At 55.7% G+C, this 27665-nt stretch overlaps 9 protein-coding genes across 9 annotated transcripts; 3 read left to right on the top strand and 6 right to left on the bottom strand.

The window, feature by feature from the left end:
* Window positions 1-266: 266 nt before the first annotated feature.
* KVR01_010396 (uncharacterized protein) lies at window positions 267-3009 on the bottom strand. Its single transcript, XM_044793235.1, has 3 exons — window positions 2643-3009; window positions 693-2522; window positions 267-590 (listed from the first exon to the last, which is right to left on the bottom strand). The coding sequence occupies exons 1-3, from the start codon at window positions 2757-2759 to the stop codon at window positions 543-545; spliced, it is 1995 nt and encodes a 664-aa protein (XP_044640555.1). The 5' UTR covers window positions 2760-3009; the 3' UTR covers window positions 267-542.
* A 181-nt stretch (window positions 3010-3190) lies between these two features.
* On the bottom strand, window positions 3191-5447 carry KVR01_010575 (uncharacterized protein). The gene is made up of 5 exons (XM_044783662.1): window positions 4635-5447; window positions 4514-4533; window positions 4417-4443; window positions 4162-4353; window positions 3191-4096 (listed from the first exon to the last, which is right to left on the bottom strand). The coding sequence occupies exons 1-5, from the start codon at window positions 4705-4707 to the stop codon at window positions 3746-3748; spliced, it is 663 nt and encodes a 220-aa protein (XP_044640734.1). The 5' UTR covers window positions 4708-5447; the 3' UTR covers window positions 3191-3745.
* Window positions 5448-5450: 3 nt separating this feature from the next.
* On the top strand, window positions 5451-8898 carry KVR01_010263 (uncharacterized protein). The gene is made up of 3 exons (XM_044785321.1): window positions 5451-6086; window positions 6152-7875; window positions 7949-8898. Exons 1-3 carry the CDS (start codon window positions 5879-5881, stop codon window positions 8117-8119), a joined length of 2103 nt encoding a protein of 700 aa, XP_044640422.1. The 5' UTR covers window positions 5451-5878; the 3' UTR covers window positions 8120-8898.
* KVR01_010537 (uncharacterized protein) lies at window positions 8835-9960 on the bottom strand (the record flags this gene model as incomplete). The annotated part of the gene is made up of 2 exons (XM_044783897.1): window positions 9438-9960; window positions 8835-9245 (listed from the first exon to the last, which is right to left on the bottom strand). Exons 1-2 carry the CDS (start codon window positions 9954-9956, stop codon window positions 8835-8837), a joined length of 930 nt encoding a protein of 309 aa, XP_044640696.1. The 5' UTR covers window positions 9957-9960.
* Window positions 9961-10526: 566 nt separating this feature from the next.
* On the bottom strand, window positions 10527-15386 carry KVR01_010442 (uncharacterized protein). Its single transcript, XM_044782659.1, has one exon. The coding sequence runs from the start codon at window positions 14993-14995 to the stop codon at window positions 11195-11197; it is 3801 nt and encodes a 1266-aa protein (XP_044640601.1). The 5' UTR covers window positions 14996-15386; the 3' UTR covers window positions 10527-11194.
* A 2044-nt stretch (window positions 15387-17430) lies between these two features.
* Window positions 17431-18746, top strand: KVR01_010489 (uncharacterized protein; the record flags this gene model as incomplete). The annotated part of the gene is made up of 5 exons (XM_044790238.1): window positions 17431-17844; window positions 17915-18105; window positions 18166-18384; window positions 18464-18636; window positions 18709-18746. The coding sequence occupies 5 exons, from the start codon at window positions 17431-17433 to the stop codon at window positions 18744-18746; spliced, it is 1035 nt and encodes a 344-aa protein (XP_044640648.1).
* A 571-nt stretch (window positions 18747-19317) lies between these two features.
* Window positions 19318-21887, bottom strand: KVR01_010367 (uncharacterized protein). Its single transcript, XM_044784031.1, has 4 exons — window positions 21865-21887; window positions 21490-21797; window positions 20536-21396; window positions 19318-20479 (listed from the first exon to the last, which is right to left on the bottom strand). Exons 3-4 carry the CDS (start codon window positions 20623-20625, stop codon window positions 19586-19588), a joined length of 984 nt encoding a protein of 327 aa, XP_044640526.1. The 5' UTR covers window positions 20626-21396; window positions 21490-21797; window positions 21865-21887; the 3' UTR covers window positions 19318-19585.
* A 577-nt stretch (window positions 21888-22464) lies between these two features.
* KVR01_010250 (uncharacterized protein) lies at window positions 22465-24425 on the top strand (the record flags this gene model as incomplete). The annotated part of the gene is made up of 3 exons (XM_044782949.1): window positions 22465-23862; window positions 23951-24218; window positions 24269-24425. The coding sequence occupies exons 1-3, from the start codon at window positions 23640-23642 to the stop codon at window positions 24423-24425; spliced, it is 648 nt and encodes a 215-aa protein (XP_044640409.1). The 5' UTR covers window positions 22465-23639.
* Window positions 24426-25537: 1112 nt separating this feature from the next.
* On the bottom strand, window positions 25538-26158 carry KVR01_010165 (uncharacterized protein; the record flags this gene model as incomplete). Its single annotated transcript, XM_044790583.1, has 1 exon — window positions 25538-26158. One exon carries the CDS (start codon window positions 26156-26158, stop codon window positions 25538-25540), a length of 621 nt encoding a protein of 206 aa, XP_044640324.1.
* Between the last annotated feature and the right edge of the window lie 1507 nt (window positions 26159-27665).

A 27665-nucleotide genomic window follows, 5' to 3' on the forward strand; every position in this document is an offset into this window, starting at 1 on the left:
GCAAACGGGTAGGCCCAGGCTGCCTACTCATCCATGCCCGGGACTGCGGCATTGTGGTGGTCACTCCCTCCCCCTCGAGATTTGCAGCATGTGGCCGGCCGCTGGGCTTGGGTGATGTGAGACCGCCGGCCAACACGGGGATGGGACTCGTGTGTCGTTTTCTCTCCCACATATTCTAACAGGTTGTCCGTACGGCAGGGTACAAGAGTGAAACACTCACGCAATCGACAACCTGGGAGGGAAGCTCGCATCAGGCCTCACTCAGTCCATTGATTTTCCCTTTTTTTCTTGGTTCACGTCTATAATGAATTATCTCTTACACAGACGGGCAGGGCAGGGCTGGACTGGACCGAAGAAGCCAAGCAGCCCCCCGGCCCGCCGACGCTCGCCGCGACAAAACAAAACCGTCTACAGGAGGATGCCGATCGACCAGCTAAGCTGGACGTTGCTGAGGCACGCTCGCTCGTCCGACCATTGGCCCGGGTCCCCATCCCCCTTGCTTTGCAACCAGAGCAAACCCCCCTATGAGCCCGGGTTCCTTTCTACTGCTCGACCTTCAGGCTCTGCAGCCTGGCCTCTGTCTGGATAACCTGTAGTAAGAGTGACTATTAGCATAGTTGGTCCGACACAGAGTGGTGCTGTTCAGGGCTGTGCGTGAAATCGTGCGTGTGCGCGCGCGAGAGCTCGCTTACCTCAAGAGCCTGCCTGACCTCCAACACCTTCCTCACCTCCCCGAGCCAGTCCCGGCTGAGCGTCTTTGCCCAGCCGGTGAGCCCGTTCATCTCGCGCGCGGCATTGTCCAGGTCCCCGTCCTCGAGGAACGTCTGCGTGCGCGTGAGCACGCTCTCGACGTCGTCGCCGGCCGCGAGCCCTTGCTTCTTGAACATGACCTTGCTCAGCAGCAGGCTGGAGGCGTGGGAGGCGACGCCCGCGTCCTCGGGGAGCAGGCTCGCCTTGCGCACCTCGGCGGCGACGCGGCGGAAGCGCTCCGCCAGGTCCTGGTGCGACGAGATGCCGCGCTGGTAGGCGGCCGGGTTGATGGACGCGATGGCGGCGTTGACGACGGCGTCGTCGGCGGCGATCTCGCGCAGCGCCACGAGCTCCTTGATGAAGGGCCGCGGGGCCGCCGAGTCCTGCAGGCTGGCGCGGACGGCCTCGACGGCCACGTGCAGCTGCTGCGTCCGCAGGCTCGTGTCGATGACGTCGTTCCAGCCGCCCGCCAGCTCCTCCAGGTCCCTGACGGACCTGGACAGCTCCTCGAGCCTGCCCAGCCTGCCGTCGCGCTCCCGCTCGACCCGCTGCTGGATCTCCTTGGCGAACAGCCGCTGGAGCTCGACGGCCTGCTCCAGGAGCTTGTTGTCGAGGCGCGCCTCGCTGACCTGCCGCTCGCGCTCCGTCATGACCTTGACCCGCTGGTCGTGCACCTCCTTGAGCTTCTTGATCTCCTCTTCGAACTCGCGCTGCAGGCCGGCCTCCCGGGTGGCCATGGCCGACTCGACGCGGGTCACGAGGTCGTTGGCGGCCTTGTCGAAGTCCTGGACGCGCTCCTTGACCTTGGCGGCGGCCTCCGCCTCGATCCTGGCCTTGATCTGGTCGATCTCCGAGGTGACCTTCTTCAGCTGGCCCTTGGCGGCCTCGATGCTGGACCCGTATTTGCTGTGGGCGCCGTCGGCGTTGATGACGGCGATGAGGTTGTTCAGCATGTGCGCCAGGTCCTGGACCACGGGCTCGTTCACGTTGGGGAAATAGATGGGCTCGAGAGGAGCCGCCGGAGGGAACCGGGAGGGCTCGTTGACCTCTGGCGGCTTGAAGTCGGAGGTCGCAGCGACAGGAGCAGCAGCAGCAGCAGCCACCGGGCGGACCTCCCTGGGCTCCACGGGCTTGGGTGCCTCGGCCTTGGGCTGTGGCTTTGGCGCGGGCTCCTTTGCCTTTGCCTCCTTCTTCGCAGCGACCGTCTTGTCAACGGCGCTGGACTGCCTGCCGGCGGGCTCGCCGCTGTCTGCTACCCTCCACGACATGCCGCTTGACGCTGGGATGCGCACGGCCTCGCCGGTATCGCGTCGTGCGCCGGTGCCACGGTTTGAGATGTTGGGGAAGCGCTTCCGGAACTCGGCCTCCTCCAGGTACAGCACGGCCTGCTCGCCGTAGGGGATATACTCGGTGAAGAAGTCGTGGAAGGTGTCGTTGATGCGAGAGTACCAGACACCACCGCCAAAGGCGACGGCGCCGAGCAGGACCAGGGTCAGGACATAGTTGCGTAGCCTCCTGAAGAAGCCCTTGCCCGCAGGAGGAGGAGGTGGTGGAGGAGGAGGGGGAGTTGCGGACTTGTCGTCCTTTGTGACGGCAGCGAGGTCTTCGGGGGCTGGAGGGGTCAGAGGCACATTCTCGGCGGGTATGGTCTGGGCATCGACCTTGTTCTCGAGCGGTGTGGAGGGTGTTGGGCTGGTCGACGCCGTGTTCGTCTCTGATGCTGGTGGTTTAGGGACTTGTGAGGCGGGGGTCTTCTCGTCGGCAAAGTATCTCTGCGTGCACAACCAAGCAGTCAGTCAGTCAGTCAGTCAGTCAGTCAGTCAGGCAGGCAGGCATTGAATCAATCCACGGTGGATTGGCTGGTGGCAGCTCTCAAGCAATACTGCACTCACCCTTGCAGCGAGCCCAGCAGGCCGTGCCGCCGCCGCTGCCTGCCATTGACGGCCAGAAGCAGCAGCGACAGACCTGCTGCTCAGGCCCCTCACGGATCGAAGCGATGTCCGCAACATGAGGGAAATCGAATGGCCGATGGATGGGGGGTTGGGTTTGTTAGGTGGGTAGCAACAACATCCAGCGCCGTGGGTGAGAGCAGACAGCTGCGGGAAATTTCGCGACCTGCCCAGGTTTTGCCGAAGCTCTGATGGCGGCCGGCAGGGGTCGGCTGCTGCCGCCAAAACCAAGGCACAGTAACGTCACTCACTGCCCGGGAGCGTTCACTTGTTATTATCACTGCTGCAGCTAGCTAGCATACAGCCCAACTCATATCTCCTACTTATTCAAGCCAAGGCAAGCAATACTCTAGTTGTGCCTGTTACAACCAGCACTGACCTATGCCAAGGCCTGACTGGTTACACAAATCTTCTGACCGACGCAGTCGAATAGCTATTCTATGCTCTTCTACACATTTCTGCATCCCCTGGTGTATGATCGAACCGACTTTCTCAAGACAAAATATCTCATTTCTTTGGCGTCTTCTATGTTCGCGTAGTGTACAACTCCGGATGATGTCCACACCGCACTTGCTGCGCTCCCGAAAATGATATTTCCCCCGTCCCCCTTCTCCCAGTAGTGTAGTGTAAGGCTCGTGGCGGCTAGACAATCTCGTCATATCAACATCATCCCTGGACGCCAGCCGTTTGCCTCTTTCTTCCCTGGACTATGCCAACGATCGGTCATGAACAATGCCAAAACACCACCAAGAAGCAGCGTATCAAGAAAGGAAATAAAGGTATTAAAGGGTAACCATCCTACTGCAGGACTCCCAAGCCAAACAAAAGCGCCGGCTTCACTGGTATCGTAAAGTGCCCAGGGAAGAGCCAGCAGTTCCTCCAATCTATGCCCCAGGCCCACGGCCTGCTATCCCACGATATCTCTTGTCGTTACCTTACAGAGAGCCGCGCCACCACGTGATCCAAAAACAGGCTGAGCTGCGTACGTAGCACAGCGTGGTATGTAGAGCTCCTGGTCGGACGCAGACCGTCAACAGCCACGGCACTTAGCACGCGCATGGCCCGTTGCTGTTCGTGTCCGACCTCTCCGGCGCCCCGAGGCTGACGCCTGGCCGCTGTCCTACCCTGGAGTGTCGTGGGCCAGCCTGGTCCAGTGGCAGCTTCTTAGCGATGGCGGTGAACAGCTCCCTCACGTTCTCGGCGGTCTTGGCGGATGTCTCGAAGAACAAGAGCCCGGCCTCGCGGGCGTACGCCTCAGCCTCGGAGGCGGGGATGGCCCGCTTGTCAGGCTGCTCGGTGACGAGATCCAGCTTGTTTCCGGCCAGGGCGATGATGATGTTCTCGTTGGCCTGGCGCTGGAGCTCCTTGACCCACGCCTTGGCCTTATCCAACGATGCCTGTGGCCGGCATGTCAGCAACGCCTGGGGTTCTGGCCCCTGAGCTCGGAGGGTCTGGGACGTACAGCTTGTGTGATATCGTAGACTACAACGGCGCAGTTCGCGTTCCTGTAGTACATGGGCGCCAGAGACTTGTATCTCTCCTGCCCGGCGGTGTCCCAGATCTCGAACTTGACAGTCGTGTTCTCGTCGAGAGAGATGGTCTGTGTGAGGAAGGCGGCGCCAATAGTTGATTCTCTGTACGAGTCGAATTGGTCCTAGCGGTCTGTCAGCGGCGAGGGAGATAAGAGGCTGGGAGGGTGCTAATAAGCCATGCGCACCTTTACAAATCGCAACACTATTGAGCTCTGGAATGGCGGGTTAGCGACGACGATGGCGCATGGGTTCTGATGGTAAAGTGACGGGGACGGGCAGTACCTTTCCGACGGCAGATTCTCCTACGATGTTGTTAGCCCACAAGCACAAGCACATGCACACGCACACCTCCACTACACGCAGAACTCGGGCGTCCGCGGTTCTTGTTGGAAGAGGAACATACCAAGCAGCACCAGCTTGAACTGCGCGAATCGGTTGCCCATTCCTCGGCCGCCAGGGGGTCCTCGAGTAGCCATATTGAGGGGCAGATGTGGTTTTGCGGAAGGGGTTGTTTGTTGGGAGAAAGATGCGGTTCTCTAGGTGGTCCGCCGATGGGGTTGGGCCTTGGATTTCGTGATCCACTCGTGCAGGCTGGCAGGCAGGCGGGTTGGCGGGCTGGAAGGTGGGCAGCTCGGGCTTCGAAGGAGTGCAGGTCCGCAGGCGACAGGGGTGGGTTGACTGACTGCCTAGGGGATGACGAGTTCTGCAGGTCAGGCCGTAGATACCGTAGGCGTGCAGAGAGCGTCAGAGGTCAAGGTGATGGAGGTGTGGATGGTGGCCAACGAACGAACGGTTGAATGAAAGAAGCTTGGGCGGAGGGCGATGATGAATTAGGCTGGGCTGGGCTTGACTGGGTCCGGACTGGCAGGCTGGCAGGCTGGCTGGCTGGCTGGCTGGCTGGCAAGACGGGGGGGCAGGATGCGGACGGAACGGGAATGATTGCACACGTCAGGCGCTGCACCAGACCAGAGTCTTGGGGCCAGGCTGCACTGCCCTGCCGGACCAGCACGACCAGCAGACCTCCCTCGAATACCCCGTCTGGGCCCGACCTAGCCGGCTGTTGTAGTCTGATGGGGGGCTAGACGGGCGGTTCTAGACGTATGGGGCCTAGACAATCCTTAGGTAATCTGATTGTCTGGCAGTCTGGCTTGTCTGGGTCATCTCTGAATGAAACGGATCGCGCAGTCACCGCACCCGAGTGGAGGGGCTGGAGGGGGCCCGGAACAGGGGACTGGCGAGATCAAGCGGACCCTCATTCACAAGCCATTCGCCTGCTGCTGCAGTGACGACACCCCGGCAGCTGCCCGGCCGAAATTAGAAGCGGCTCGGTTGGGGTCTTGGGTAAAATAGGTACCTGCCCTGGGTACCTACCCTAGGTACCTACCCTAGGTATCCAGGTAATGTAGCTTACCCCTACACCTGCTGGGCATGGGCAGTACAGCAACGTGGTGTAAATATCACCGTCGAGACATTTCGCCTCAACCTCCCTTGCCTTGCTCGCAACCACCCTTCCCGTCGCGCATCCGCAAGAAACCTGCAAGCAAATAATATCGAACGGCCACTGGAACCCAAGATCTCTGTGAACCAGCAACGACCGCCTGGAGCTGCGAGCCTCGAGCTGTCTGCCCGCTCCCCCTGTTGCCCAGCATGGCCCTGCCATTCAGGGATATTAATGTCCAAGTCGCCTCCGACTCCTACATCTTCACCTCGCCTTCCTCCCCCAATGCCCCGGCTCTTACTATCGACCGGCCAAGTGGCGATATCCGGTTGAGCGACGGTGCTCTGGTGGCTGGGAAAAGGGTGTCGAGGGTGACAAGCATTGCTGGCATCTTGGGCATCATCCAGCTGCGACTTGGTAATGCACCTCTGCGGCTCCCCTGCACTTGTCCCCATGCCTTTGCTAATGACTGGCACCAACAGACAAGTATGTCATCGTCATCACCAAGGCCCAGCCCATCGGACGGCTCAGGGGCCACATGGTCTACAAGATCGTCTCGACCGATATCCTCCCGATGCGCGAGCGACAAGTCCACGACCCAGACGAGGATAAGTTCCTCCTGATACTCAAGTCCTTCATCAAGTCTGGTCCCATGTACTTTTCGTACTCGATAGATCTCACCAACAGCTTCCAGCGCCAGTCACAGCATGACAACTCCAGGCCGTTGTGGCAGAGGGCAGACGACCGATTCTTCTGGAACAGACATGTCCAGTCCGACCTGATCGATTTCCGTACATCAGGCGCGAGAGGCCACCCAGGCCCCCAGCCTGGCGCTGACCCTTATATTCTGCCAATCATCTTTGGCATGCTCGAGATCCACCCGACAACATTCAAGGGGACTCCTTTGACCATCATTCTGATCACCAGACGTGGCCGGCACAGGGGCGGTACTAGGTACTTCTCGCGAGGAATAGACGAGCAGGGCCATGTCTCCAACTACAACGAGACGGAGCAGGTTGTGATCCTGAATGACAACGGGACCGGCATGAGCGGCTTTGCCGGTTCTGCCGACGTCCAGGCTCGCAAATCAGACGGCCAAGAGACACAGATCCTATCCTACGTCCAGACCAGAGGCAGCGTGCCAGTAAACTGGGCCGAGATCAACACCTTGTCGTATACGCCCAAGCTGCAGATCCGTGGCATCGACTCTGCCGTCGGCGCAGCGTCAGCACACTTCAACGAGCAGATCCGCATTTATGGCGATAACTACCTGGTCAACCTTGTCAACCAGAAGGGCCGGGAAAAGCGCGTGAAGGATGCCTATGAGCAGATCGTCGAGAAGCTGCAGTCGTCGCCCAAGGAGGCCGTGACTGGCGATCAGATCACCGACGAGAAGTTCCACGTCATCGAGTCTGGAAGTTCCAAGCGCGCCTTTGACCGCGTCCACTACATCTACTTCGACTTCCACTCCGAGACAAAGGGCATGCAGCTGCACCGGGCACAGCTCCTCCTGGACCGCATGCAGGACGCGCTCATCGCCCAGCAGTACTTCCGGGCCGTGGACATGCCGGCGGGCATCGACGGGCGCCTGGAGCCCAGGAACTTCCAGACCTCGGTCGTGCGCACCAACTGCATGGACTGCCTGGACCGCACCAACGTGGTGCAGAGCATGCTGGCGCGGTGGACGCTCGACCGCATGTTCGTCGACCTGGGCCTGATGCAGCGCGGGGCCACCTTCAAGGACGAGGACCCGGCCTTCGAGTTCCTCTACCGCAACCTGTGGGCCGACAACGCCGACGTCGTCAGCAGGAGCTACTCGGGCACGGGCGCCATGAAGACGGACATGACGCGCCTCGGGAAGCGCACCAAGGCCGGCGCCATGCGCGACGGCGAGATCGCCATCACGCGGTACGTCAAGAACAACTTCCTCGACGGGCCCCGGCAGGACGCCTTCGACCTTTTCCTGGGCACCTACGACCCCGGCGCGGTCGCCGTGGGCCCCAGCCAGATCTTTGCGGACCGCCGCCCCGTGCTCATCCAGGCCATCCCCTACGTCCTGGCGTTCAGCGTCTTCTTCGTGCTGGTCGGCATGTTCACCAGGCGCCTGCCCGACTCGGCGGTCCTGCCGATGCGCCTGTTCATCATCTTCTGGACCCTCGTGGGCGCCTGGGCCGGACGGTTCATCCTTAAGAACGGCATGCTCTACGTAAGTTCCCACACCTTGAAGCCTTCTCCCACAGACCCGTAAGGCGCAGCCTCACTGACAATCGTCCTCGCAGGTCAACTGGCCCAAGCTCAACCCCCGCCCCTACGTGGCAGAGGGCTACCAGGAGACCATCAGCAAGGTCAGGAAAGACCCGCTGCTCGGCCCTCTTGTGGCCAGGCACGAGCGCGGCCTGAGCGCGGCAAGGTACTCCAACGCCGAGGAGGGCAAGAAGAGGATCGAGTAGAGGTGGCTTTCGTGGCGGCGGTGTGTTGTAATAATAGAATTTGATTTCTGTTTTGGTCGCCCGGCTGGAGTTCCGGCTGCTTGTCTCGTAATCGGCATTTATAATTCTGAACAGGGCTGCTTTTGCGTTTTCTCTCATTCTATCCTTCTGTGTTTCTTTTTTTGATTTTGCATTTTGAAGCCCACAGACTTCTAGCAAGGGTTATAAAGCTCTTCACTAATTCGATTCTTCAGCGTGCTCTACCACCTCCTTTGTACCCTTCACCACATGTGATGTCTGTATTTCATGTTTGTGCGCCGAACAATTCGTCTCTACTTCCCTCCCTCTTTCAGTCTTCCTGGTTGACAGGGTAACCAGTGCATTCATGTCAAAATGTGTAACTCTCATCACCAAGAGCGAGGCCATCACAGGATCGCAAGCAGATTGTTCTCGATGGTCTTGATTTATGCCGGAAAGCCACCTGAATCCGCACAGCTGACCCTTGTCTATATCATCCAACGTCTTAGGGCAAGAAGCAAGACATGCTCCTGATATCTACGCCAAGACCAGACCAGACCAGACCAGAGCCACACCATAGGAACCTCTCCAACCCTCCCAAACCCATCCATCCCCACCCCGATCTCATGCTGGCACCACACACAGCTGGCCAGCAAACCCAACCCGACGGAACCCAACCAAACCAAACCAAACCAAGACCCTTACTTTGGTCTGGGCATCAGGCCGCCACGAAATCAGTCCGGATATCAAGCCGGGCAGAGACAAACACCTCCTCCCCAGCATGCCAGATGAACCAGTCGTCATACGAGAGCGACCACACCCACCCCAGGTTGTCCTCGGGCGGCAGGACCCCCGCGTCCCGCGCGTCGCGCTCGATGCGCCGCAGCACGGGCTGGATGTGCCTCATGGGCTTGTTCCCCGGCGCGATGGACAGCAGCTCCTCGCGGGTCTCGTGCACGGCCCGCAGGGACTCGGGGCCCAGGCCTTGGAAGCTGGGGACGGCTGGGTTGTTGTTGTTGTTGTCGTCCTCGGTCGGGAGGAAGGGCGCCAGCTTGTGCTGGAGGACGTCCATCTGCCTGTTGAGGTCGCGGATCGAGGGGGCGTTGGAGAGCGCTGCGGGGATCTTGGCCTGTTTTGTTTGGTCAGCTTCTGTGAGCTGCTGTCGCTGGATTGGGAGCAAGAGGTACATGGGTGAGGAGGTGGATTGGGTGGGTGGGCAAACGAGCAAGGCACGCGGCATGGACAAACAGCACGGCTTGACATAGGGCAGCAAGTGGGAGATGGGAAGGAGGCAGTATGGGGGGCCACTGGTCTTGCTTACCGGATCCAGGGTGCCAGTCCACCCGACGACGGAGTACCTCAGGGCCAGGCGGCACTCCTCGACCTGGAACTTGAAGCAGACGGCAGCCTCGCGGCGGCGGGCCATCGCCTGGCGCTGCTCCTCGTTCGAGAGGGGGAAGTGTGGGGGCATGGAGTTCTCACGGCTTCCTCCCTGTTGCTCCTCCATCATGCTGATGGGTGTGTCGCGACCTCTGTCGCTTTCGTTACTCTTGATGATGACCACGTCTTCGGCGTCGTCGACGTGGTGGTGGTTGTCGACGAGGTGGTGGTTGTCGGCGAAGTGGTCGTGGTCGGCGAAGTGGTCGTGGTCGGCGTTGTGGACCTCGACGGACTCGTGTTCTGCTGGCGCGGGGGTGGCCATTTGGCTAGAGACCGAAGCAAACTCTGCGAGATCGAGAGAGGAGTGACGAGGAGGAAAGGTGTGACGAGGAGTGTGAAACGGGAAGCGTGCCCTGGACCAAGTGCTCTGATTGTCTTCAGACATCGCTCGAGGCGGCATGGCGGGGTCGAAAAGGTTCCTGTGTTGAAAACTCATGGGGGGCCAGTGACTTGCGTGTGGCAAACGGCAGGTCTAAGGATCTCAACCACGCAAGTTGGGACGAATTTTGGCCACTTGGTGTGAATAACGGGTGAATCTATCAGCCAGAGGCAAACATCCGCACCAGCTGGGCTCGAGGACAGGTGTAGCTGGCAGTTGTGCGCAAGGGGTGAGAGGTGAGTGGAAGTTGAGACCTTTATGAGAAAGAGGTCGTGGCAAGACACCTCTGTGTCAAGACACCTCTGTGTCAAGACGCCTCTCGCAGACGAACCTCCCTCGAAAGTCAAGAAAGTAAGGACTTAAGTAGGCAGGGCGGGATATGCCTGAGCACAAAGCCAATCGATATGAATGAGAGGAATGCCATTCAAGCCAGCCTGATATAGCACCACAGCATAGGGATTGAAGACATGGCAATCACAAGGTCAACCGATATGAATGGGAGGAGTGCCATTCAAGCCAGCCTCATATCGCACCACACCATAGGGACTGAAGACACGACAGGCAGGCACAATCACAATAAAACACACATCATTCAAAGCAAGACTTGGGACCATGTATGGTATGTGCCTGTAGTATAAAGTATGTATAGACAAAACAGAAACGTCGAAAGCCTCGAGAAGGTATTGTCCACCCACTCCTTCAGCCATTCGACCTCCCCAAGATGGAAGAAACAGTTTTATCCCGCCCGCGTTTGCTATGTCCAAACCCGCTCGCTGATGGGGGGTGAGAGCACATGAACCCCCTCACCCCGCTGAATGATGTTATGTCCATCGTTGCCCTCGAAGTGCCACCCTTTCCGAGTTGCCCGCCACGTGTATGCAAAGAAAACAACAGTAATTACTAAATTAGACACGAAACCCCCCCCCCCCCCCAAAAAAAAGGAAAAGAACGTAGAGAGGAAAAGAACCCTTTCAACGGGGGTATCAAGAGCACGGTCATTCTAGCAAGCCCGCGAACCCTCTTTCCTTCTTCATCTTATATCCAAACAACGAGAAGGACAAACGGGGAAAAAGCCCTCGCGTGATCTGGCTATGCTCTGGAACAGCAGAAAGAAACACAGAATAGACCGAATTAAACTCCATAGGCTATGCCACATATTAAACAGGGAATCACAGCATAGGAAAAGAAGAAGAGGGCAGGCAGGTGGGGGGATGGTGGTGGTGGTGGTGGTGCGGGTTGTCCTGCCGCTATGCGCCGCCCTACAGCCACAGCAGCCACCTCACGCCGCGGACGAACCCCTTGCCGACGCCCAGGAACACCCTGGCGATCATGACGACGAGCCACACGTACCACATGAACCCGACCAGCGCCCACTCGAGCGCCAGCCAGCCCGCGCGCCTCGCCCACCGGAAGCGCCGCCTCCGCCGCCTGGACAGCTTGTCGATCACGTCCACGACGGCCTTGACCTTGCGCCGCTGCCCGTCCACCAGGTCGCCGCTGACCTCGTCCGCCTCCTCGGCGGCCGTGCGCGTCATCGCGCTCAGGTCTAGTTGCAGGCGTGTCCGCAGGTGCTCGATCTGCCCGTTGACGAGGTCGTTGCGCGTCCGGTGGCGGAACGAGTCGGCCGCCGACTCCCACCGCTGCCTGGACGTCTGGATCGCCGTGCCGAGCACCCGCGCCGTCACGGGGAAGAGGTCCGCCTCCGAGATGGGCTTGCTGAATAGTTCTTGGCGTTGATCCTCGGGCACGAGCTGCGTGACCTCGGGCCACGAGACCCTGTTGCCTAGGGCCGAGAGGACGTCGCTGCTCTCGTTGGTGGTCGTGACGTCCAGCACCTGCCCTTCATGATGCCGCCGGGATATGTTCATGGCCATTATGCCAGAGCTCAACATGTAGGCCTTCATACGTGCAACCTCCCTTCTGGTCAGCGGTGCACGCTCGGGCGCCAAGGTCTGCTCCGACAGAGAGAAATGACGGCTGTCCCTGTTGAAGGCCCCTGAGAACCGCCGGGTCTTAGGCGACTGTCCGGAGAATGCTGTGCCTGGACGTCTACCAGCAGAAAGCGGCTCCTCGTGGATGTTACCCATACGCATTTCGGTGTCTGACACGTCAACTGCTGGGTCCTTTTGCGTGTCCGAGTCTGCAACCGAGATATCTATTCTGGGAGGCTTCAGGAGCTCGAACCGGGTCGAACGGCGGCTAGCCGGCCTCGACAGCGGCGCACCTGTTGGGCCGTGGTCCCTAAAGTCCGACGCAGACACAAATGGAGGCATCACGTCGAGGAAGTGTTTCGAATCTTGCTTGACGTGCCCTGGCCGGCCTCTGATCGAGGCAGTCGGAGACAGCGATTTGCCTTGCTTCCGTCTTCCACGCTCCTCGGCATCGGTGGCGTCGGAAGATGAGGTCGAAGAGTCGGAGTCTTCAGCCTCTGAGTCCTTCTTCCATATCAGCTCGCTGACCTTGGAAACTCCCGACTTCAGCACGCTGTCGATTCGCGGCGCCTTAAAAAGACTGCGCAGGCCGGAACCGGGGTCACCCAAACGCATACTGTTCGTCTTGCGGTGAGACTTTTGGCTGTCACCCGTGAGCCGTGTAGTAATGACTTTTGGCTCAGGCTCGACAGAGTTATTCCTCGATCGTGATCGTCCTCGCTTGTCTACCTCGGGGGTGCTGGACAATCTGTCTGCTGCGGGAGTAGCGATAACTTCGACACTATTTTCCTTCTCGCTCGTTTGGATGTCGTGCTGGCGTTCAGAAGCTCGCTCTCGGCTGCGATCGCGGAACATCTGCTTGACCTTGGAGAATGGATTTCTTGACGGCGAGCCAGTCCTACTTGAAGCTGGGGACAACTCTGTGCCAATGCCGGGTATGAAATAGTTATCGCGACGTGTGTTGCGCGCTTCGGGCGAATTCGGTACAGAAGACTCAGTTTCCAGTGACGGTCTGCCCCAATATCGAGGTACTTCCAAGCTCTCCCGACTTGGGCGCTGCGAGGATGTGAGCTTGGGTCGACCGGCGAAATCTTTCTCCTCCACGCTGACAACATTGCTCAGGGATTCTCTGCGGCTGTGTTGGCGACTGCCTCCGGTTGAATCTGAGTTCTCGAGCCGGTCTGGCCTGATAGAGTCTGATGGCAGGGACTTGGGCTCCTTCAGCTCCGGCTCCTGTGACAGCCTTGCCTTGTTTCGTTGGGCCTCCTCCCGCGCGATCATCTCCATCATCTGTTTCTCAAGAATGTCCTTGTCGATATCTATTGTGTTCTTCCTACTACGTTTCTTCTGGCTATCTGAATCAGATGAACTTGAAGAGGAGGATGAGTCGCGCCGACGGAGAGGATTGTGGGAATGGCCATGTGCCGAGTTCGTGTGGCGGTGGAAGCTCCTGAGCTCCTGCAGCTTCTGGCGAGCTCTCTCACGTGTGCCACCTGAGGCATGGTCAAGTTCATTTTTGGCTGCTTTAGCCTCCGAGGCCGACTTTCCTGGTCCGTCTTCTGGCCCCGAGAGTTGCAACTGTGCATTCTTGAACGCAGCCGCAGGCGAAGCATCGTCTGTAGCCTGCGAAAGTGGCCGGTACAGGCCTGAGTCTTGAGGAAACACACGCCGCCAGTTGCGATCCTCGACCAATCTTTTGTGGTCATCCTGTTCCAGCCAGTAAATGTCTGCTACGAGGTCGGCCGGCTCGATGGTCCAGTCGTTCCTAGGTCGCTTCGGTTTGGCGACAGCATTCGACGTGCGAGAAACATGAGACGGCGGGGATGTCTCAACGTTGAAGACATCTGCACCAGCGAATGGTGGAAGGGCAGAGCTGCCCGGAGTCCGCATCTGGCGAGTGGCGACCCATTTCGCGACATCGTCTACCCAGTCTGTGACCCTACTCACGTCGCCAAAGCCTTGGCTCTCGCCATCGATGGTCTTCCTCTCCCTAGCCCTGACCTTGCGATTCCTTATATACTGTAGAGGATCGTATGGCCGGCCAATCTGGCCGGCAGCGTCAAAATTGAGCGGACCCCCGGGTGTAGAAACCGAGAGGGCAGGGTCACTCATGGTTGAGGTCTTGGACAATGTGTTTGGTTTCAAGGGCGGTAGTAGTTCGAGTGCCCGGCGGTATTGAGCGAGGAGTTCCATGTAGTCTTTCGCCTTCTGAGCCCTCGCCAACGTGGAACTGGAAAAGTGGTACCTGTAGCCGCTACCGTCGCTGGTAGTGTCGAAGGCGGGCTGTAATGCGCTCGGCCTCCCGCTAGATCCCAGCCTAGACAAGGTCCCTCGATCTGGTTTTGGAGACATGGTGCGCGAGACCCTTCTCTGCTGTTGCAACTGCTGTCTGAGGCTTCCTGCCACGGCATTATCTGTGGCCAACGGTACCAGTCTCGGAGGCAACGGCTGCGACACATTTCTTGTCTGCGCCATGCGCCTCGACTCGCTCAAATTCAATGCCATGTTGACAATCTGCGTGGATTCTATGTCCAGAGACGAAGTGGACGTGCGTGGAGACGGCGGTCTCGGCGGGCTTTCGTGTAGCTGCTCTTGCCTGGCATCAGCCCCCAACGCCCCGGGGGAAGTGCGCGGCGGTCTTTCTGCTGAACCGTTTATCGTATTCCCTGGGCCTGGGGACAGGCCGAGGCCGAGGCCGAGGCTCGAATGCCTCCCATTTTGTACCGGCTCATCGCTCTGGGTTGATGTGCGGTGGCTTTTGCTTTTGCCCTTTTCGACGGTGCGCCGCGAGCGGTGCTTGTGGTGTGGGGCGTCGCCGACGACAGCGTCCTCAAAGGGGTCGGAGAGGAGGAATGCGCCGCTGGAGCGAGGTTTGTGCGGTCTCGACTGACGGTGTTGGCGCTTCTGCCTGGCCGCGTGACCATTTGCCGGAGCATCGTCGTGGGAGGGTCGCTGTGCCTGTGCCAGGGTGGCATCGGTGGTCCAGGTAGTGTTCATGACGCTGCCGGAGGCACTCGACTCGCCCGGGTCTGGGCTGGCTGGCGCAGCATGGCGGTCCTGGGAGGACGGTCGGCGGCCGGTGGGCTGCGGGAGGAGGTGCTGCTGTGGGCTGGCATCCTGTTCCGTCATTTCGAGCCCTTGTTCACATGCCCCGGCCGGGGAGCTAGTGTGCCGAGTTGCAAATGCTTCAGAGACGGCAGACTGTCAGAAGGTGAGACATCTTGTTGTTGCACGTGGACGGCGGCGGTGAGGTGAGGGAGGGCGAGGGTTCAGTCGCAGACGGAGTCGTGGTTGGACGTCGGACAGTGGTCGGCGGACACGAGTAGTGGGCTTGCCGTATGTACGGAGTAAATAAGAGGCACGGGAGGTTTAGGAGGGTAGAGTCAGCGCCTCTGCTTGATTTGTCGGCCGGCGCAAGCTCTCGCGGGTCGTGGATGGCATGTGCTCAATGGTGTGTGTAACGTCCCTGTTTTTTTTCGCATGTGCCTACCGCCCTTGGGGATACAAGATGGGGTCGGCGGGAAGGTTTGGTGAGAGGAAGGGCTGGCGTAACGTCGGACGCCATTCGGACGGCCCCAGACTGCCTACCTGGGCCCCAGGAGCCAAAGAGGCGCAGGGAAAGCGACCCCTAGGCAAGTACCCAAGTACCCAAGTCCCTCCGTACCGCGCCTGGCACCTGCAGGCCGCAGTAAAATTGGCAAGCTTGGTCCGCTGCCCCACCTTTGCACCCGCCCGCCAGGCCCGCCTGCAGCTCAGAGATCCAGTCCCACGTTGCTGGTCTCGTTTTGGAGCTTTTGCTTTCGGTAGTGGCGGCATGGCGCCCCACATGTGGTCCTCCTCTGTGCCACTCTGGTCCCACTGACCGTCCCAGATCTCCAGGTCCTCGCCCTGCAGGCCTGGCAGGCTGTTGGTACCGTGACCGAGCCTGAGACCCTCTAAATCCTATCTGGTCAAGATCCCCAGGAAACCCGTCGCCGTCCTGTCGCAGACCGCGCTTGACCATAATGCAGGGCAATGCACGAGGCTTGGATGCTATTGAGTTTCTCTCTGCCGATCTGGCCCAGGAAAAAGAGACTATTGCCTCCATCTCCTTGCGCCATCAAATTTGACTCATGTGAGCGCAGTCGCAAAGTAGAAGTTCTGCTAAAAAGCTCCCGATACAGACCAAGCCCAAAGAGCATGTTTCGCAAGCAGGCGCCCTCGATCTTGATGACGCTGTCCCTTCAATTTAGAGTTTTGGGAGCTCCAGGAAGCCTGAGCGGAACTCTTCCTATGCCGGGCAGTCCTGGTACGGAGTCTGTTTGAGCAACCTTAATTGCAGCCGCCCTTGCCATGCGGTTGCGCGGCATCTTATGCACTTATGGAATGTCGATCGATATGATCGGAACTCGGCGCCCACGAGGCTCAGAGTTGGACAAGCATGATCCTGAGGTCCAATGTACCTACATCTCACACCTGTCCAACCAACATTCATGTCGAATTGAGTGAGTGTGAGATCAGAATGTGACTGCACTGGTAAAGACAGGAGTGAGACCATAATGCACCTCATGGTAGTTCATTTGAGGAGCAGGCACCCGTTGCAGTCGGCAATACCACACAGCAGTCGCGATACTCTTGGTACAATATATGGCAGCTTTAGTAATTCGACTGACTGCCAGACCAAAGTGGTATGAGTTCTGGCAACGGTTGCGATAGGGTCCCAATGCATCCCTTGGAATTGACGGTTCTATCCATGGTAACCATTCCCCCTTCGGCAACGGACACTCCCTGGCTTCTAGTTGGCCCTCTAGCCGTGACGAAGTTGAAGAGTGAGGAGCGGGGGGGAGGGAGGAGGGAGGAGGAACGTATACTACGGGATCTTTAAATCCTCACCTATAGACAGGGGAAGCGGTAACGATTCAAGAAGCACATAGAGAGATGGCCTTAGAATCAGCTTTCTTCTGGTCCTAAGCTCGTCCATATGTATATAAGAAAGAACCGTGGACAAATTCCTTCTCGGCTAGTCTTACTAGCAGTCCTAAAGCCGTTATAACTAATTAGAAGCCAGGGTTCAGTAGTTGCCGAAGGGGGAACCTTTGCCACAAATAAAACCTTTAATTCTGAATAACTTTTTCTGAAGCCTATAGTCTCATGGTGCGGTACTCAGGTATCTTCTGCTTCGCCCAGGCGGGAGTCTGCGAGTAGTCGTGGACTTTTATAGCCCGTCACACTGAAATGTTACCTTGAATATATTGAGTCGCCAATCAACTTACATCCTCTCCACCCTCGGCGACTCACCCATTTTACCCGTTGATATAAAGGCGGCAACAGAGTCGATCTGTTGAACGGCAATTGTAAAACGGCCGAACATTGTGGAAGGCACTCTTGCCCAATGCAGCTGAAGAAATGGTTCCCAGACACGATGTGGCGGGCATGTTACCCTGGAGCTGTGTTTAAAAGGCAGCGTGCCGTCCCTTGTCTAATGTGGTCAATTTGTTTCTACCTACTAGTACCTTGCTCAATTTGCCCGACCAGATCACAATATTCGAATCAAGATGAAGCTCCTTTATCTTGCATCCGCTCTTATGAGCTACCGCAATGCGGTAGCTCAGTTCACGCCGCCCGACGGGTGCTGTGCTACCGCAGCAATGCTGCGCTTCGAGTGCTCCCGCCTCGTGATCCAGCGAGCGGATCCCTTGGTCGAGCCCGGAAGGATAAAGTCCTCTCATAACCACCAGATCGTCGGTGGTAATTCATTCAATGCCACCATGGCGCCCGTCGAGTACGACCCGTCGGCTCTGTCTACCTGCACCTCATGCACATTCAGCGAGGACTTCTCCAACTACTGGACTGCGAACTTGTACTTCAGGGCGAGGAATGGCACATATAAGAGGGTGCCACAGATGTTGAACCTAGGGCTTGAGGGTGGGGACGGTGGTATCACAGTCTATTACATCCCCCCTTACGATGGCAAGACGACGGTCACTGCCTTCCAACCAGTGAGTGCTTCTTGGACGCAATATTTTTCTGTCTGATGGCCATGCATGGTGTCTAACATGGATCCTTCAGGGTTTTCGAATGCTCGTCGGTGATCCCACCCTGAGGACCCCCGAAGGACAACAGAAGCAGATCTGCCACCGCTGCTTCAGCAACATGGAGCAGAACCCCTTCGGCGGCGCTCCTTGTACGGGCAGCGATACTACCTCCTTACCCGAGGGCATGTGTGGTGGTGGTATTAGAACTACCATCACATTTCCCACGTGAGTCAATATCGGTCTGTTGCCTTGGTATCCCCAGACAACTTATTACTCATCATGTAGGTGCTGGGATGGCAAAAACACCGACAGCCCAGACCACAAGGCGCACGTCGCATACCCAAGCACGGGATCTTTCGAGTCGACAGGGCCCTGTCCATCAACCCACCCCGTGCGCCTGCCGCAGTTGATGTATGAAGTCATGTGGGACACGACACCCTTCAATGACCCAGACATCTGGCCCGAAGACGGCAGCCAGCCCTTCGTTTACTCGACTGGCGATGCGTGAGTTGCAGCCTCCCGGCACACTAGGTATTCTGTTCGAGACGCCCACCCACTGACCAACGACTTTTTGATCTTGTAGGACTGGGCACTCCCAACACGGCGACTATCTCTTCGGCTGGAAGGGTGACGCACTCCAGCGGGCCCTTGACAAGCGCTGCACCGGGGACGTCTGCAGCGAGCTCACACGCCAGCCCGCTGCTGACGCGACCAAGTGCACAATGCCACAGTTTGTCGATGAGGATGTTGATGGTTGTAAGTCCCCCCGTGCTCCTCGATCTTCTGTCTGCACGTTGTGGAACCAACGTCTGACTTCAACCGTATCAGGGATGGACGAACTTCCTGGGGGGATGCCGGTCATGTGATTTGATGCCAGAATTGAGACACCACTGATGCGTACCCACTTGTGTCTTGGTCAGTTGACACGCGTCTGTTGTAGGGACAAGGAGCTCATCGATACTTTCTAAATCAAAAGATTGTCGCCTAGAGACATAACGGTGTCCCTAAATCCCAAGGTTCTTTCTTGCCCAGTCGGTTGCTTCCTTGGGGTGTTTCCGACAATTTCCCAAAGCCTGCCTAGGTATAACAATGCATGTAGCCAACCCAGTATTAGAAAGATTTCATGTCGAGTTCGAAGTATTTGAAGATGATTGAGGAATGTGAAGGATATGACCATGGTATTCGGTGAAATGCAAGCTCGTTGTGTACAGACGGTTGGGAAGCACGAGTGCCCAGGTGGTTGTAGCATCGCATGGACACCACCAAAACAAACAAACATCCTCATAGATGGCGCAAACAATCAGTTGCTGCAAAGGTGTTTTTTATCTTGCGACAGAATGAGAGCAAAAATAAGAATGCGCAGAATGGCAAAAAGACCCTCCGAAGAGTCAGAAAATACCTCCGCCTTTTGCAGACCATCGCTGATATTTTACTGATACCGGCTAAGTTGAACTTGCGACCTCGGACCAGGTGGAAACCTGACGCTCAGCCGACTAGGCCACCTTGCCGGTGCTTTCTGCTAAATCCTTTTGTTTATATCGCAGGTGGCATAGTGACTTGCAACAGGGGGGGGGGGTTGGGCTGTTGCCATGAGCTGCCTGGAAGCTTGCCTGCACGTGCGACGAGGCGCCCCGACGCGTGCAGTCTCACTTACTCTCAAACAGACTGCTTTCCCACCCATTTCGAGGGGCCCTAATCTTTGTTCTCAGACATACTTCTCAACCTGCTTCTCACTCCAATCCCAAAACTTGCGTGCAAGGTCAACACCCCCCTCGCTCTCCGGCCTTACTGCCCGCTGCAAGTCGTCACAGATCGGCCCCACGCGACCCCAGGGGAGCACATAACTCCCAGGTGTCGTGACCTCTGGCGACAGACCCGCAAACAGCTGGGTATACGCGCCGTTGATGGGGTGGTAGTGCATCAAGAGCACCTGGAGCCTGAACAGGAAGTTCTGCTGGCTGAATAGATCCGTCCGCAGGTTCCCAGGGTTCAGAGGCACGCCCAAGACGCCGCTGAACCGCTTCGACAACTCAACCCCGTACGCCCACACGCCCACCTTGGCGAGACCATACCGATCCATGCTCGACTTCGGGCGGCTGTAGTCCAGGTTCTCAAGATCCAGCCCCAGGCCCTTCTCCTTCTCGTAATAAAACTCCGCCGCCAGCGACGACACAAACACAACCCGCACCTCGTTCGTGAGCGAGCCCCTGTCCGCCGCCGTGGCCTGGAGCAGCGGCGCCAGCAGCTTGGTGAAGAGGAACGGGCCCAGGCACATGACGCCCAGCTGCATCTCGTAGCCCTGCGCCGTCGTCTCCATCTTCTTGTCGTCCGCGGCCATGTACCCCGCGTTGTTGAAGAGCACGTGGAGCCTCGTCTCAGTCGACAAGAACCGCTCTGCCGACGCCTTGACCGAGTTGAGGTCGGCGAGGTCCAGGTGCAGGAAGACCAGCTCGCCCCTGGATGCGGGCTCGGCCTTTTTGATGCTTGCGATGGCGGTGTCCTCCTCTCGGGCTGCTATGTAGACCCTGGCGTTCTTCGAGTACAGGATCCGGGCTAGCTCCAGCCCCATCCCGGACGTCGAACCAGTTACTATGTAGACCTGTCGGGCCGAGGTCAGCTGTATAGTCTTGTGACGCGCTGAGAGACATGACCGACCTTGCCTGTGAGGTCTGGCGCGTTATTCCCCGTAAAGGCTGGCGCACGGGGGAACATTTGCGCCCAGAGGCTAGCGAATGATGGAGCCATTGGTGGTCTTTCCTGAAACTGAAGCAGTGAACGACTGAAAAGCCTAGATAAATGTTGTTAACATCGCACAACCGGACAATTCGAGCAAGACAGAAGAAGAGACGTGATGAGGCAGGAACGTCGCAATTATAAGATTTAGTCCTTAAAAACAGTGGGGATTGCCGCTGCGGACCAACGGGGTGATAGTCCTTAAGCTGTTGGTTCCCATTTCGGGAAGGTCCGCCAACAGTGTCACCAGGTACGGGTCTTGGTTCCACTCCTAATGCTGGCGACAGCCGCATCGTCGATATTCTCGATACCTGGGCACTAATTCGCCGTTTTATTTCAGCCCTTTCAACATCGAGTGACCAAGCAGAAGCCAGGAAAGTCCGAGTTGAGGCGCTCATGCTGTCGGCGAGGCTGGGTACTTCCACGCTAATATAGAAATAACAAGCTGAGCAACACCGACAAGGAGGCCGAGAAATCCAAACAAGACTGCCAGTAAAAGACCAAAGATCGCCACGGTCAACGCATTCCTCTCAGAAGTGTGTCTCTCGAACCACGATACTAATTTGTTTCGCGGGGGCCGTTTCGCGGTTATCTCGTTCAGTATTTTCAGTCTTTCTCCCCAGAAGATAAATCTGAAATCCGGTGGGATGACACGCAAAGTGCCATCATCCATCATAAGGTCTGGGTCCAATTTCCTCTTCTTCACAAGCGACTTTGTGAACCTCGCTGTTCTCTTGTCGGTTGACACGGGAAACAAGACATAAGACAGCGTGAGTAGTGTCTCTAGAAGCAATTGAGGAGGTAAGGAACCACTATCAGATGTTGCCATTAATTTTATGCGTTTGCTTGATTTATAATGGAGGATATGTGACATACATTTTGACCGAGTCGCCGAAGCTAGTATCCAGGTCAAGCTTAGCCGTATGCGATAGATGTGCTTTGATAAATGCCGTCTGATGGAATATTCTAACTGTGGAAGCTCGCGGGTCGTAGAGTAAATGCTGAGCCAGGTCATTTGTCGGCAAGAAGCGGATGCCACGTCTCCTCTGGAGTTTCCATGCCCGCAATGCACGGTTAGAGCATGTCGCGTGGAACGAAAGAGACCCAGTCATTGCGAAGGTGCTTTCCAGAAATTCAACAAATGTTTGTGTAGATATCCACTTGACCGGGAATGATTGATAAAGCTGGTAATTGTTGGAAAAGTCGTCCTTTGAAGCGCAGTCGATCATGAAAGCTGCCTTGACAACTTGCCTGGCTACGTGCTCCTTCTCCACCGCTTCACCATTGACAAATGCCTGGTCCTGGAACGAGGTTTTGGATCGAATAGCATTTTGTCTTAGAATTTTGACAGACTTGATGACCTCCGCATGGCTTTTGAGAATTGGCCTCCTCATCGAAATAGAGAAGACTTCAGGTGCGTTGCGCCAAATGGAGGTATAGAAGCGTATGAAAGCAACGAAATGCGAGTGATTAGCATTTTGAGGATCTGAGTGGCATATCTCTTCGATTATTTCCTTGAGTTCCGCGCTATTCGGGCCGTCGAGTTCCATCGGACTTGGGCAGGTTGAGGATATCTCGGTGAAGCTTGATAAATGACATGTTTGGTGCAAGATTCAGTAGAATGCTTCCAAGATTATGTGGACCCCAAGACTTGCAGCACTGGGGCTTACTAACCGGCTCTTATAGGGAGAGATTACTGCGGCTAGTAAAGCACGCATGTCGTGACACCACATCGATCGGGTGTGGCTGGAAGGCAGACCGCAGGGCGTTCCTCCCCCCAAATGATTTGGTAAGACACTTTCTGGCTGTAGGTTTTTTGTTGTTTTTTCTTCTTCTTCAAAACCTAGGACATTGCACCCTCAGATTCACCCCTAGATATATAACATTTTTCCTGCCGTATGTTATCAATCGCTGGTGTTCGCTCGCGGCTTGCGGTCGGGTTCGTGTTCTTGAAGAGGTCGCTGCTGGGGGCTTGCTGCCCCTGAACACCTATGATGTCAACTCTATCACCAGCTGAGGCCGCAGCCCCTTCGTTTCCAGCATCAAATACTCCTAGATTTCAGAACGCAGCCACCCCTTGTTCAAATGTACTCCACTAAAGGCAATTCAGATTTCTGAAAAATCTCATCCACAAAGTGAGACTATCCAACTCTTTGGCATCTGAGGCAGTTGCTGGACCACACCCATCTTCTTCGGCCTCGCTGTCGGTGCTTCCATCATCTCTGACGGCCTCGGCTGTCAGATACAAGAAAATCGTCGAACTGTATATGTATTTCCCGATGCCTGCAACAATATCAGCAAAGCTCACCGAGATCGATTTCCTGCGCTTAAGGATATACTGCAAAGAAATATCGAGGATGCGCCCAGTCTTTCCAACTTGCACAGCCCCATTAGCTATCAATTGCTTTTGTGTGGTCCTCACTTGGAAGCAGCCATTCCATCTATAGTGATCTTTTGTCCGCGTGATAGACTGAGGAAACTGAAATCGCTCTTGACACAGCCACACATTAAATCTCAATTCGAGCCAGAACCCAATACTTCAGATTCCGTCGACTTTGGACTTTTTTTCTGGGGCCAATCTATTGAAATGCTGGCAGTTCACCATTCCCGAGAGGGAGGCCACCGACAACATTACAGGCGATGCGAACGCACGACGTGCACCATGGGGCGTCCGCATAATCGATACTGTCTCAGGACACTCATCAACTGCAACGATAAGCTGCATTGTGAAAATCGCCGGAGTTCGATTCGGACTTACCACGGCACATTCCTTCCGCCGGCCTCAGGGTACCTTCATTGAAAACTACAGTATCGGCAGTGCTTATACTGACGCAGACGACGATGAAAGCGACACATTCACGGAATGGGATGGCCATGAAGAAGCGTTGATTGATTTGGCCGAAGTCCGGCCCTTCAACAGTGGCAGGGAGGAGATCCGACTTGGGAATATTCACGCTTATATACCTCCCCGTGCGGATACGTCAGCGTGGGCACAACAGCATGCAGACCTTGATTGGGCGCTTCTGATGATGGGATTCAAGGGAAACGAACCATCGCTTTCTGAGACTGAAGCTCAAGCTCTACCCATCGCGAGTCACCTGCCTCCAGAGCTTCTCGATGTACTGATCATTACAAGGGCACACAGTTATGTGCACGCAATCCTGTACAACACTCCTTCATTCATAGCAGGGGTAAAAGGTTCACAAGCAGCCGAAGTTTGGACAGTAACTTGTGTGTCCCAAGGTACTCGTAAGTTTCGTGATTATTATATGAGTTCCAAGACCCTTACCAAAGACCTCCAATCTTCACTCGCCGACATTAACACATTTGTTATCAGCTATACTGAAGGGTGATTCCGGCTCCATGGTCATTGATGCCCGATCTGGTGAGCTTTACGGCATGGTTATGGCTGCCAATCCTCTTGGAGACATTCACATTATTCCTTTTGCTGCAATCGTCGCGCAGATAACGGAGTTCTTCGAGACTCAAAAAGTTTCTGTCCATATCCTACCGAATGGCTTGTCTGTATCAACCACTAGACCTCCCAGTGACATTGACAGCACGGAGAAGGAAAGAAGACCGAGCGAACGTTATTCTGCATTCAAGTATCTCTAACCCGTGCCGAAGTCTTTAGCCTGAAGCTGACGAGAAGCAGGACTCGGTTTGGTAACTTTTTGGATGACTCGAACCGTATTCCGGAACTACAATACCAGGGCCATTCTACGGATGGAGATCAAAGAGTCCAAGAGATGGTAGCACGTATGAATCAAATTCTAAAGAAATTCGAGAAGAAGTTTAATGGGGAAGTTTGATTACACCAGATACTATTGACTGTGTACCGTTCATAATGGTGTTGTAAGAGTCATTCACGCATTCCTTAGTATATGTTACTCAATAGATTCTTGTTTTGGCTTCTCTCTATCAGGTGATCACGGCGGGCATACTCCGTAATGGGACTATGTATTCTTCGACAAAAACGCGGAGAACCTGTAGACCCTGGAGGATAACAACACACACGCATGAAGTTGTTTCGATCACATCGTCAGTCTCATTCTCACATCACACGACTGCTCATCTCGATCGGATGACCACTCAATATGCATCTCTATCGCGTGTACCCAGGACTGGGTCTTGATGACTTCCAGCGCCGCGGGCTCGCCCAGCGGGCGGGTCATGATCATCGCGTCCCTAGGAAGCCCTGGGAAACCTTGAGAAAGAAAATCCGGAGCAGCCATGACGAATTCGCGTAAACTTCATGCGTGTTAAATCGTATTTGTTTGTCATCCAGATAGTCATTGAAGCGCCTAAGACCAACCTTGGAATAAGGTCTAGAAAAGCCCGGGTGACCCCTGGATGACACTTTAGATAACCCTCACCGTCGATGAAGAGGTCCAGTCCCAACTGAAAGCCTGGTCCTTCCCTGGTAATATATACTTCCAAGGAAAGTTTGAAGAAAACATAACGTCAGAAACACGCCCCCAAAAAGAATCTTGCCAGGTAAGCATCAAGATGATAAGAAGCATGCGACTAGTCAATGAATGGGTGGAAAGGCCAGCCTCATCATTATATGATTCAAATCGAGAATTGAACTTCGTCCTCAAATGAAATAGTATGTCCTTGTTTGTGTGGTTTCGCTTCTATTCCGTATACGTCCGAGGACATACATGGCGCCTTCATACGGTGATGTCCCTGTTTATTAGGTAGTAATTTAATTGGTTTCAAATCGCCAGCCCCCCCAACCCCTGGTCCCTATTTAACTATATACCTAGGTACTATGTTTCCCATCTCCTCAGAGTTCGTGAACCAAATCTCTGCACTCGCTCTCTCGTTCTTCCCAAAAATGAAAAGACCTCAATGCACCGGTTTATACTACCTGTACCACTGACCAAGCTATTATCGCGACATTACGTAACTGTCTCGCAACTCAAAGGTTCCCATGGCGAGATGGAGACGGCCCCGTCAAATTTATGGCTCGGTCCCGCTCTCCATGGCCGTCGCGGCTTACTTCTTCTTGATCTTCGATGATAGGAGGTTCGAAATCTGGAGTAGTCATCTCCGAACTTGCCGGAGACACCGCCGGTGCGTGGGGATAGCTCCGGTGATAATCGTGGAGGAAGGCCGTGTACGCGGGCGGGGAGAGCGCAGGCGTCTGAGTCCACTGGTCACGATATAAACCTGGCCTAGGGGGACTGCCCACGTATTGGTGGTGTTCGAAATACGTATCTTCCGTGCTGGAGCGCGAGGTGTTGGTGCTAGAGGGGGACAGGTGGCTCAGGCTGCTGGTCTCGTCCATGTCCGCCACCAAGGTGCGGAGCAGATCAAGACATTCGCCAACGTTTTCTGCGATGCCGAAGAGGAGTATGAGGACTGCTTCTTCCTCGGGCGAGGCACCTGCGTTGGTGGATGCCGAGGATTCATTGGAAAGCCCGAGTCGAGCCCAGGGGCAGTGTGGATCGTTGCAAGCCATGATATGTGCGGCGTTATATAGGTCCCTGGTGATACCCCGCGCCTCCCTCATATCTTCAGAAGTAGAATTGGTAGCCATTAGGAACGGACTGTTTATCCTTCTCTAGTAACGAGTACTACCCCTCTTGGAGAGTGGATTTGTCGGTAGGGATGAATGCATTTATTTGAGGAGGGATAACTTGATGCTAAGTCTAGCGCGACCACGAATGTCGTTCCGAGGAACTTAAATAAGCCACAAATTTCCGCTCTTATGAATCGTACGTGTCATCCGGTTTCGTGGTCCCGCAGGTGGTTTGCTTGACGATGCTGAATACGATGGAGTCACAAACACTCATTCTCCCTCCAGGCTTCCGGGGAAGTGAAATGAAACCGTTTTTTGGGATCTTGATAGAAATCTAACCAGTATTTTATTCAAACTCTGTTACTGTGAGTCGCGAACGGAGTGGGCGCGTTGTTGATCACTCAATGCAGATGTTCATACTGTCCGTCATTCACAAAACTGTTTCCACTTTCTAAACAATCATGCTAGAGAGGATGATTCCAGGACCTTAAAGTGTCCTGAGGCGAGAAACACATCTAAACTGACAGTGCGGTCGTTTTGTCTCCAAGTTGACCCCATGTTGATACTCGTTCTCCAAACCCTTTGGACTGTTCTTGACTGGTATTCAGTCCGACTCAGTCCGATTCATCGGCCCAGTATTCCTCGTAAAGCGCGGGTCGACGAAGCCTTAGAGGGTGCTCTGACTCTGAGCCATTGTCATGAGCGTGGCGGCTCACATACGGCCATCGCAAGCTGGACTGGAGCGGGTCGTCAGGGCATTTGGCATGCCCGCGGCTGGATGCACTGCCGGGCCTGAACGGGAGCTCATCAGCTTCTGGGGCCATTAGATCAGATGAATCGTAAAAGGTGGTCGCCGATCTCATACCTGAGCTGCCATGCGCGGCCAGGGCTTTCGGAGAGATGTGTTTGGTGATGCTTGACAACATGGAACCCATCTTGTCGGATTCCCTTTCTGGGCTGGAACAACCTCCGCCACTCAGATTTCGGGTTCTCTTAAGTAACTCTTCCGAACGCTTGGGTATTTGTTTCTCAGGCTTCGCTTGGTGAGCAACCTTCGTTGATTTTCTCGGCATGACTCTCGACTCCGTTGACTTTGACAACTTACAAGTGGGTAAGATAGCCATGTGCCTTCTCCTAATTTCAATCCGTGTTAGGGGTAAGTTTATTAGAAAATACTCTAATAGATTTAAAAAGTAAAAATAACTAACTTTAGGCGCAAGCTCCGTTTTTTATTATAAAATTTAAACACATTTGGCTGAACAGTAATCGCGGTACCACGAAGGGGTTGTGGTCTAGTCTGGTCGAGTGCTGCCTAGGTAACATAGTTGAGAATGTCTCTGCAATGGGGCAGCAACTCCTTTAGGCGGATTGACAGCATTACATTGTGACTCGGAACCGATGAAAGCTGATGATCTCTTTGGCCTTGATCAGTGCCTTTAGCTACCTCACAAAGAAAGGAACCACCGCAAGACTTTGACTCATCCCAGTGAAGCATTGAACGCAGACATGATGAAGCCGCCTAAGA

Source organism: Diaporthe batatas, assembly GCF_019321695.1.
Source record: "Diaporthe batatas strain CRI 302-4 chromosome Unknown Contig00013, whole genome shotgun sequence".
In the NCBI taxonomy this organism is placed as follows: Eukaryota; Fungi; Ascomycota; class Sordariomycetes; order Diaporthales; family Diaporthaceae; genus Diaporthe; species Diaporthe batatas.